At 40.1% G+C, this 10,968-nt stretch overlaps 1 protein-coding gene across 1 annotated transcript; it reads left to right on the plus strand.

Annotated features, from left to right (window-relative positions):
- Positions 1-692: 692 nt before the first annotated feature.
- LOC113671850 (transient receptor potential cation channel subfamily A member 1) lies at positions 693-10,968 on the plus strand. The gene is made up of 10 exons (XM_089180979.1): positions 693-1,308; positions 2,192-2,535; positions 4,467-4,779; positions 5,146-5,473; positions 5,867-6,063; positions 6,317-6,643; positions 6,880-7,732; positions 8,115-8,315; positions 9,255-9,436; positions 9,979-10,968. Exons 1-10 carry the CDS (start codon positions 977-979, stop codon positions 10,196-10,198), a joined length of 3,297 nt encoding a protein of 1,098 aa, XP_089037105.1. The 5' UTR covers positions 693-976; the 3' UTR covers positions 10,199-10,968.

Below are 10,968 nucleotides of genomic sequence, written 5' to 3' on the forward strand. Positions count from 1 at the left end.
CACGCGAGAATAAAGGAAATGATCACAAACTGAAGCTCCTGATTGTCAAACTAATTTTTCTTGTCAGCTCCTAAAGACATGTATAGTGAACAGTATGGAGAATATGTAAATCGATGTCAGGGCGTAGAGGGTTAAGGCTATTTCGTGAATCTCTGATGTAAACTTTGGAGATTGGGGGTGATCAAATAGATCAGAAACAAGACAAATGTTGAGCGCCGCCACAAAATAAGGAAAGATGTCTTGTCACGAATCTGGGGCAATTAGAAAATTTGATGTCCAGACCTAGAAATTCTTCTCGCGTCTGAGAATTAAGAATTCAGGGAGAATCAAAGTCAGAGATTTTGCTTGTTGCACGCTCGTGACGAGACGAATTTTGTTTTTTCTTCTGCGTGCGCCACCATCGCAGTGCAGTGCGACCTGGCATTTACCCTGTGTGATGTAATTGGCCGTTGCCATTAGTTTTTTTACGGAGCGTTCCAACAACGTGGAACGGATTGCTCCAAAAGAATACCAAGAAGGCCAGGAAACAAGAATCCTCTCCTAATCTCCTAACGTTTAGCAATGAAGTCGGCAGAGGTTTTTCTAGTTTTGATTGAAGAAAAGTCGATCGTGACCTGATGCTCAAAGCAAACATTTCTTCTGACGTTACAATTCACAGCGGTACTTGTCGCTTGATATGCAAATAGATCGGTGTCGAAAGCTCTATGATAACAGATTGCAATTAAAGTTAAGTAAAGATGTCAGAACTTTTCAGTAAACTTTCAATAACGCTCTCCAGTGTTAAGTCATCAGCCAGAATTATGCAAATGTATTACCAGCTGCTTCAAAACATCACGGATGAAATTAGAAAATCGAAAATTGGGGTGTTATTATAAGCACGGATATCCAGTCGCTTCCTTTAATAATTCCGTCGCTTGAACTTCTCTTCTGGTGCACCAATATCATTCTTCGCAGCATTTCTCTGCTTTGAGCGGCGATGAGTCGCATTGATTTTATGCCCTCGCCAGTTTTAAATCCTTCCATTGTCGACGCTGAAACGCAGAATGGTCATACGTATGAGATGCAATCGATACAATGCGGAGAGACTAATTTGTTCGAAGCTGCGGCTGACGGGCGCATGGCTGATTTGAAAGCCTACTTTTCATCAACTACAAACAAAGCGGACATTTTGGATCATAATGGCCAAGGTGCTCTTCACCACGCAGCGAGAATGAACCGAGTTGAGGTTGTAGAGTTTATGCTGAAAGCAGGCGCTGATGTTGATGTTCTCAATCGAGAGGGTCTAACTCCTCTTCATGTCGCAGCCAGGTAATCGATAAACGAGAGAAAAATGCTTCTTTATCATGTCATTTGACACCAACTTAAGTCAAACCTTGCTGGCCAGGAAGATCCCTAACCTTCTATGACGTATTCTGCATCGGAACTAGATATACAGTTTTAAGTTCGGAGAAAGTTTAGTTCGCCGCACTGCGTTTGTTCACTGTGTGTTTTTTAATACGCAATACTAATATTTGCTTTCAGGTTAACTGTTTGCCTTTCGTGGGACTGTAATCCTTTCGATTGCTGATGCTAATACATCACCCAGTAACAGATGAAATCGTATTAGGACGAGTCATAATTTTTGCAGCCTTTTCTTTTTCGTCGTCTAAGTCTGTTTACAGGTACCAGAGTCTGAGTAATTTCGCCCCTAAACATGTTTTCATTGCATATGAAATTTTGCATAAATTATTCATCACACTGAATTCGAAACAAAAGAAACTTTGGGGTAAATCGCTGATATTTGTGTTTGATGGTTGGGTGGCCCTTGAAAAAAAGAGAAAGGCCAAACAACTGCTGATATTAATTCGGCGTGAGATCTCAAGGGATTCCCATTCCGATCTCAACTGTTACGGGTAAAAGTGACTACGAAATTTGCTTCGGCAACGATCAGCGGCTTTTAATATGGGTCATGTTAGTACAGTTATCTAATTAACACTCTTACAAGGTTTCTTGTTTACCTCGTTGAATCGCGTACGGGAAAGCAATAGCTTTTAGAGCGAAATGGCTTGCAACTTCATAGATCATCAATCAATTTTATTTTAATCCAGCTCACCAAATCAACCAACAACTCCTTTGCTTTACCCAGCTTTTTGTAAAGATTTCCACCTTTTTTTTTTTTGCCACAGCTGAACACTAAACACATTTTCTTCAGGTCGAATTCCCTGGAAGCTCTTAACTCTTTGCTGAAGAAGGGAGCGAAACTAAACTTCGTTAGCACATCAAGAGGCTACACTCCTATTCACATTGCGGTAGAATTCGGCAACAGACAGACCGTTCAGCGCCTACTAAACGAAAAGAGCCTGGAAATTGATGCAAAAAACGGACAAGAAGTAACTGCCCTACACATCGCCATCAGTCGTGGATATGAGGGTATATGTAGAGATCTTCTCCACAACGGTGCAAGTGTTAGTATATCTACCAAAGAGGGTAACTCATGTCTCCATCTGGCAGCAAGCGCTGCAAACTCAGATATTTTTTCTGCAGTTATTCAAGCAGGTATGTGAAGAAGCCCCTTGAAACAAAGTGTTGAAAGTATTGGTTGAATACTTGAATAATTTTCCAAAAAAAAAGGTTTGCGCCAACTAGTGAACTGTAAGACAGAAAACTCTTCTTGTAAACTGAGAAGGGAGTTACTACATCACGGGCGACGAGCGGGGATAGAAAAAACGACCCAAATATGAGCGGTCAGCGGTAAAACAGCTTTTATACTTCATATAGAGACAATCGTGTTGTAAAGCCGAAATGTTAACAGTTTACTTCACAGTTTAAGCAATTTTTCAAAAGTGTTGATTGAACTCATATCTTTTACTGCTTTAATAAACAATGGAGGCTTCGGAGAGGGAGTCAGTGGCATTTAGAAAGGCACCAAGAATAATTATATATATGGTCTGTAGCTAGCTGGTCTGTAAGATTTGCAAAGACGACGATGGAGAGGATTGGCTCGGGTGCGATAGCTGCGGCCAGTTTTTCCATGCAAGTTGTCTGGATGTGCCTTTCGCGGAGACGCTTACGCAACATTTCACCTGCCCTTAGGGTGGCTTCTTGTCAACACAAGTAGAGTTTAAATTTTAAAGCTGACTATAACAACGAACCAGATGATGAACTTAATGTCATGTACAGACCTTAATTTGCAAGATAAGAAATACAGTCCTTGGTAGTCAATTAAGATAGATTTTCACGAGCGTCAATGGTGCAGAATCGTAACTTGATGGAGCCAACAGTGGACAACATCCCAGAATTCAAACTTTGTGATTTTTTTCTCGGCTTAAACGCTAAGTCAGTTGTTCAATTGAATAGGAAGAAAAACATTTCGAACGGAAAACAGCATTATTTGCACGTGTGGATCTTTTGAGAAAAGGTCTCCTAAACGAGTGGTCTTGATTGTAAATATTTAAGGAATGGTAAATACATTAGCCTTAACATGGCTGTTTCCCGAAGCTCAGTGTTTTCCTACTTGCCTTTTTTCCACGTGAATTGGGGGCGATTGAATAGATATAATATGCAGTAAAAGAACTTCAGCTGATAGAAATTTTAAATTTCTCATCTTAGGCTGTGGATACAAATTCAAGTGAAAAGGAAGCCAACTGTGATTAATGCTTTGAACAAGTCAAGATACGTTTTTTTCGCCACACAACAAATTACATAACGTGAATATCATTCTTCTTGATGCCTTTCCCGGTGTCACCAATGCCTTTCCCGATGCCTCCGTTGGTCAATAGAGCATTAAAAGTATTGTTCCAGTTAAAGCTTGAGGAAAATTGCTTAACTTTTTAAGTAGCGAAGTGTAACTTGGTAACATTTCGGCTTTACAACACGATTGTTTTCTGCAACTACGAAACGTACATTTAATTCTTCTTGGTACCTTTCGGATGCCACCGATGCCTTCATTGTTTATTAAAGCAGTAAAAGATATATGCACAATCAACACTTTTGAATTGCTTAACACTTTATTTCGCGAAGTAAACTGTTTACACTTCGGCTTTACAACACGATTGTTTCCTGTCCTGATACTACAAATGATATGTCTATATATGAGGTATGAAAGTTGTTTCGCCGCTGACCACTCGTATTTGGGTCGTTTTTTCTATCCCCGCTCGTCGCCCGTGATGTAGTAACTCCCAACTGAGAAGGGGCGATTTTTCAATGTTATGGTACACTAACTAAAAATTAACAGCTCTTTAGAAGTAAATTTATAACTGATTATCAAATAATATAAATATTAACAAGAAAGGAACTCCAGTTCCTCTTCCTGAGGGCTATCAGATATCTAAGAGTCAATGATTTAGTCTTGTGAGTCGATTTCCACCATCAGCGTCTGCAGAAGAAAAGTAGAGGGGTAAAAAGTATATCAGTAAACGAGTGTGATAGGCATTTAATACCAGTAAAACCCAGCTGTTTAAATAATCTCTTATTAAATCATATTTCAGCTATGGTGGACATTAAAAATTACCCAGCTTACGCTATGCAGCCAACCAGAGATGTACCAGAATTTGGCCAGATTATCAATCAAACAAACGGAGACAAGAACACAGCGCTTCATATCGCTGTCCAAACAGGTCACGTTTCCATTTGTAGCACCCTCCTACAGCACGGTGCAGATCCCAACTTGCTAAACAGATACCATAAGACCCCCCTACATTTGGCTTCTATCAGAAAAAGAAAAGAGATTGTGGAATCCCTCATCCGGCGAGGAGCGCAATTAAACATAAAGGATCGGAAGCAGAGAACACCTTTACACAGGTGGGTTGCAACCTCCAGTGGTAAGATAAATAACTTAAGCCTATGATCTTGGGAAGAGCATTACCGAGAACATTTAGCCGAGAACTTGAAACACGTTCTCCATCCTAGTCTCGAGGGCAGGAGACCACGGCAAAGCTCAAAGGTGCAGGGAAGTAAAAAAATTATTTTATCTTTTTCGGAATAATAATCTGCCATACGAAAGATTCCATTTAGCAAAAGTTAAAGACCGACTGAGTACGTACATTGAACTACACGACACGGAATAGGTTATAGCAGAGAGAATAAAACTGATATCTGACAAGCACTGTCGATTTTTATTGCAAAAGTACACTTCACGCGAAACTGTTCCTCAAACTATCTTTATAGTGCAGCGTCGTTCGGAAGTGAAGACGGCATCGATCTTCTACTCAAGAGCTTCGCATCCAGAGATCCGAAAGATGATGAGGGAATGACGCCCTTTCTTTGCGCTGTAGCTGCTGGTCATACCAGATGTGCCGAGTTACTCCTGGAGTGTGGTGCAAATATCACAGCTCGTGACAAATACCAGCGATGCTGTATTCACTTTGCCATAGAAAACGACAAAGAAGAGGTCTTAGCCATGTTGCTGCAAAGACCAGAGTGTGAACTCATTAATGCCCCTGATATTCATGAAAGGACGCCATTGCATTGTGCTGCTTTATCGGCTAATATAAGGGTAATTTCAATTGTGTGATAATGTGGTTACATATGCAGCTTGAAAGCGTGCCTCGTAGGAAATAGGGAAATAAAATCAAAAAAGAAAACGCACAAACAAATGCACAGTTCAGATGGTTACATTCGCAACCGAATGAGTTTTCAAAAGCGCAGTGAAATCTTCAGTGAACAATTGGAAAGCAATAAAAATCTGTATTTGCTGTTCCAACTCACTCAAAAACTCAAGACCTAAACGTAGGCAACGTAAAACCACTTTCCTTATTATCTGGGATTCTCCTTTTCACGATGGATTGTCTTATTTTTTAATTCTTTGCCCTAAGTACTTTGTGCCGTCCATGGTTTGTTGAGTCTCTTCTCTCCTTTTTCTTTTCTGTGTTTTTCTTGAACTTTTCAGTTGTTAGACATTTTATTGGGAAGGAAGGCGAACAGTCTCCTCACAAATGGTGCTGGTAAAACTGCCCTGCACATGGCAGCTGAAACCGGAAGAGTTCGTCATGTTGAAGCTTTGGTCAAGAATTCTTGCGCCAGTGTTGACCAAAAGGATCCCGAAGGACGGACACCATTACATCTCGCAGCATTGAATGGAAATGAGTATGGACTTGTCATTCGCTTCAAATGTGTTATTTAGGGCATGGAGGTGTCAAATTAAGACAGATGATTATTTTCACTTGGCGAAGCAATAAATACTTAAACGTGGTACTTAGGCCTGTGTTAACAAATTTATAATTTACAAATAGTAGTATCTGAGCACACGTTACAATAACATTTCCTTGTTTCTATTGTTTTTGAAAACCACCATGGCCATAAGGCAAACTGAACGTAAGATATCCATTTTCTGCTTAAGGAAAATCTGCTTAACCCTCTTGCGCATGGGCGCACAAGTCGACAGCGTTGACGTCAATGACTCCACTCCTCTTCTACTCGCTGCAAAGACAGGTACAGGTAGCATAATCCAACTGTTCCTTGAAAAGAACGCCAACATAGACCACCAAGACAAAACTGGAAGCACTGCACTCCTGATTGCGTCCACAAGAGGGCACGTGGATGTTGTAAAAATGCTTTTGAGTAGACAAGCAAGCTTAAAACCGAACGAAAACGGCCTCAACTGCCTCGATGTGGCCATAGATAACCAGCAAAGTGACGTTGTCATGACTATAATAAAAAATTCGAGGTAAGCACCACAGTAAGTTGTTATGAGCCCATCAACAAAGCAAAATAGAATATTGCAAAGAGTTAGGGGAATGACTGAATTTACCCTAAGAATTGCCTCACATTTACTCCTTGCGTTGATGACTGACACGTTCAGCGTACACGCGATATTTCTACCGCTCTGTTTTAATTGTCAAAGTAGAGCAGAGTAATGAAGTTCTTAATGGATACAACGAAGAAAATTCCTTTCATCCCCAGATGGAGAGAGGTTTTATCTGCGAAGAGCTCTGATGGTCAGAACAGAATGGGAAAGCTAATTCAAAGGTTCCCGGATTCTGCCAAATCTGTACTGGATCGCTGTATTCAAAGGTCTGCAACCAGTCGATCCATCACATACGACTTCAGCCTTCTCGATCCAGGTCCTGACGATAGCAGTGGACCCAGTGGGAGGCCGTTCTTTGGTCTTGCGGTCATGGTAGAGTACAAACAGAAAGATCTTCTGGTTCACGATGTTTCCAGAAAACTCCTCCGGATCAAGTGGCGTGTCTATGGATGGTTTGTTTATTGGACAAACCTTGTCCTTTTTTCCATATTTCTTGGGCTTTTGACATATTTCATGTTACATGAACGGGGCAATGTTGTGCTCAAACCTAAAAGTAGTTACGTCGACGACGAAGAAGAGGCCGTTTTCCGAAAGAATGAGACTAACGTGTTCAAACACTTAGTTGAGTTCCTTATTCTGATTTTTGCATCTTTCCATCTCTTAAAAGAGCTGTATCAAATCTATGTTCAGCGGCTAGAGTATTTCAAACAAGTGACAAACTTGATGGAGTGGGTCCTTTATCTGTCGACAATAATATTCATTCTTCCTTACATATTTGAGAGTCTAACAAGTCTTCGAAGTGATCCGAACCTCACCTGGCAGTTAGGAACACTTGCTGTATTTCTGGGCTACGTAAATCTTATTTTGTTCGTTCAAACTCTGGACTATGTTGGTATTTACGTGACAATGTTTTTCCAAGTGGCAACCACCGTGGGTAAAGCTATCAGCCTTTTGGCCTTGTTTTCTGTTGCTTTTTCGGTGGTGTTCTTCATTTTATTCAGGGAACAGGTAATGACAAATGCTATATTTTAAGTTTTAATTCATTGTTTAGGTTCCGGGTGAAATAGGAAATAGGGCTGGTTAGGACAACTACGAAATGAGTTTGGAGTCTTTTCCTCCGGGAGGCTTTCGAAAGTCATGCTTTCCCTTCATAACCCTGCTCCGTTTCCAGCTTTCGTGGCAGTTTTGCCAAACGCGTAGCTTGTCCCTAGTTTATTGATATTCAAAGCATTGACGCACGTACTGTATACTAATTATAAGCCTGCCATTCATCGTATTTGGTCAATGTGATGGCATTTATCCAAGAGGTGGTTGGTGTTAGAATCAAGTTCATTAACCATCATGATTCCAATCTGTTATTTTAACTTTTATTCTGTTTTGGCTTTTCCAGGAAACGTTTAAGACATTTGGCTTAACGTTAATGAAAGTGGTTGTAATGACTATTGGTGAGCTCGATTATACTGCCATGATCGTGGACAATTTTAACGTCTCCTCGGACTCCGGGGCGCCTTTGGTGCCTTACCGAGAATCTTCTCTCATCTTCCTATCTGTCTTCATATTTGCTATACCCATCGTTCTCATGAACCTTCTGGTAAGTAAGTTTTAAATATATATATTCAGCTTACGGGCAACTGAAATGTTTGACGTATGGACCGATTGTAACGATGTCCGTGCCTTATATGACCGCGAGCCAAATATAAATGTTGCCGTCTGGCCAACCAAACACAGACAATAAGCATTTATCATATGACCACTTCTAAATTGTTTCAATATGAAGCGATAGACGGGCGCATGCGGGAAAACCACAAAATCGAATCTTCAGTAAAAACGGTTCTCGGCTTTTGTTTTTTCGAGTCAGAACAAGAAAGTAAGAATTCATCGAAAATGCAACTTTTTCTAACTCTGTTCTTTTTTTAACTTAAATTTTTGTACCAAGACCATGCGAGTGCACGGCTGGCAGCTTTTCCCGGACCGGCTCACGTCAACCCGTCCGGCTCTATACACGTCACATTTCACTTTGGTTTTCTATGGGATTGCGCGCGCGGGGCCGTTCGGATCATATGATCATCCCGTTTAAGTAGTAGGAAGAGAGTAGAAGTATTTCCCCTCTTCCTGAATTGGATGCCAATCTATGGCTCGTTCAATGCCCGCCATTACCAATACCCATTTACACTCCTGAGTTGAGAGACATCGCGCGAGCGAAGTGTTTTGCATCAGAACTCAACACAGTGACTCAGACTCCGCAGCGGCTATTTAGAGTGAAATGGTGTTACGTATTATCGCAATAGGAGCAGATCTACGGGTGACTCTTAGTTTGCAGTAATACAACTACAATGCCTTTTCCTTACTTTCGCTTTAGTGACGGAAGACCTTTTGTGGTTGCAAATTGCGCCGCTTACTCCCCATTTTGATGATATTCTTCTATGTGATAGCGGCAAATAAATGGGAAATAGACAGAATAATGTCCTGCTTAATGAACCTTCTCCAACCTTAGGAACCTCATGTATTCATTTCCCGTGGTGTTTCACAGGTCGGTTTAGCTGTGGGTGACATAGAATCCGTGCAACGATATGCGTATCTCAGAAACAAGGGAAAGTTCGTGGACTTCGTCTACGGGGTCGAAAGAAGATTTCCAACATTCATCACGCGTTATTTTTACAAGCCTCAATTGGTGATAAGTGGTAGCTTCTTGGAAAAGAAGATCTCGTCACAGTATGTACAATATCATAACGACAATTCTTTTTAGAAAAAAACCTGTATCGAGGGTTACCTTTTGATTCACCTTTCTCTATTTAGTGTTATTTATGGGAAATTATAGAGTCTGAAGAAGTTTAGAACGTTTGAAAATAAGGAGAGAGACTTTTACTTTGTGAGAAAAGAAGTGAAAAAATACATTTTGACCATCATTCAATCGATCGGTGCTCGCGTATACATACATTTTGAAGCTCTTTTTTCATGAAAATCTAACAAATTAAGAAGTGTAGAATATCTTCATGGATATCTAAAAGAGATATTACGTTATATCTTCAGGACGATATATTTTTACTAACCCTATGGATTATTCTTATTCACTCTCCCCTCACCTTTCTCCTATTTCCACTTCTTTTGCTTATGTGGCCTAATCAGACAATCGGCAAATCTCTACACAGGCAGAGGTGATAAATCGATGACTAAGAGTATCTTCTATACAAAAGATTTGAAATTTTCCTCTTGAGTGCAAAATGTCAAAGTTTGTTTCTGCTTTTAATTTTTAGAGAATACACCTTTGTCGTTGACCAAGATCTTGCTGAAGATGAAGATTATATGACAGCAGACCAGGTGGAGGAGCAAAAGCTAGAAATCCTCACCAAGGAACTGGCAAAGACCACTCAACGACAGCTGTCTATTATCGGAACAATTCAGGACCAGAGGAACCTTTTACTTGCATTAGCTGCCAAAGCAGGAGTTGAAACTCGAGAACAAGACACTAGATAACTCTCAAGAGCGTTAATTAGATCGTTGATTGTACGAGGCAACGTACAATTTTTCATTTTATTTTTCTTTCAAACCTGGTTTGCCGTGATTTTCATAGTTCTCTTGTTATAAATGTGCACGTGGCACCCCACATACGTTTTCCAAGGATGAAACGTTTCGCTATAATTGGAAATCATGTTCCAGAACGTTTTGCATGGTTGCCAAACATTTCCTATGGAAAAAGATCGATAAAACAGAAATAACAAAGAACTTAACGATAAGCTGAACAATTGATTTAGACTCGATCATGCACAATGGTACATTCGGCTTCGACAAAATTGCGCTTCTTTTAAGCAGTTAAAATAACAAGTGGAGCGCTATTCAGTGTAGAAGGATGGAATCTTCATATTATTTAGTACAAGATAAGTAAGTACATATAAGGCCAAGAATGAAGCTATTAGGCAGTTCTATCGTGTAGCGGGGATTTTCTGTTGGGCACGTGTTAAATGTTTCTTAAACTGGCTTCTTATTTTATCTTCTGCCAGAGATCAAAAGTGAAATAAGCGATATCTCTCCTGAACTAAGGAATTAATACTGAATTCTAATATGTAAGGAAAAAAAGTTTATCGTAGCTGCCGTTTCTATATATTTTTATTATTGAACAAAGTACATTTTACTACTTTTTATCAGACACCGAGAAGCATTAACAAGCTCTTAAGTACAATTTTTGATACGATGGACCTTGTTTCTTTTTTTAATAAAGCACAGGGCGTTCTCTGGTTCTTTGTTGA

This window comes from Pocillopora damicornis, chromosome 8 (assembly GCF_964200805.1).
Source record: "Pocillopora damicornis chromosome 8, jaPocDami1.2, whole genome shotgun sequence".
Classification (NCBI taxonomy): domain Eukaryota; kingdom Metazoa; phylum Cnidaria; class Anthozoa; order Scleractinia; family Pocilloporidae; genus Pocillopora; species Pocillopora damicornis.

Excerpts from the sequence above, each read along its gene's own strand:
- LOC113671850 (XM_089180979.1), top strand. The coding sequence starts at position 977 with ATGAGTCGCATTGATTTTATGCCCTCGCCAGTTTTAAATCCTTCCATT. Across the intron at positions 4,780-5,145 it reads CAGAGAACACCTTTACACAG|TGCAGCGTCGTTCGGAAGTG; the intron begins GTGGGTTGCAAC and ends CTATCTTTATAG. Across the intron at positions 5,474-5,866 it reads CTTTATCGGCTAATATAAGG|TTGTTAGACATTTTATTGGG; the intron begins GTAATTTCAATT and ends TGAACTTTTCAG.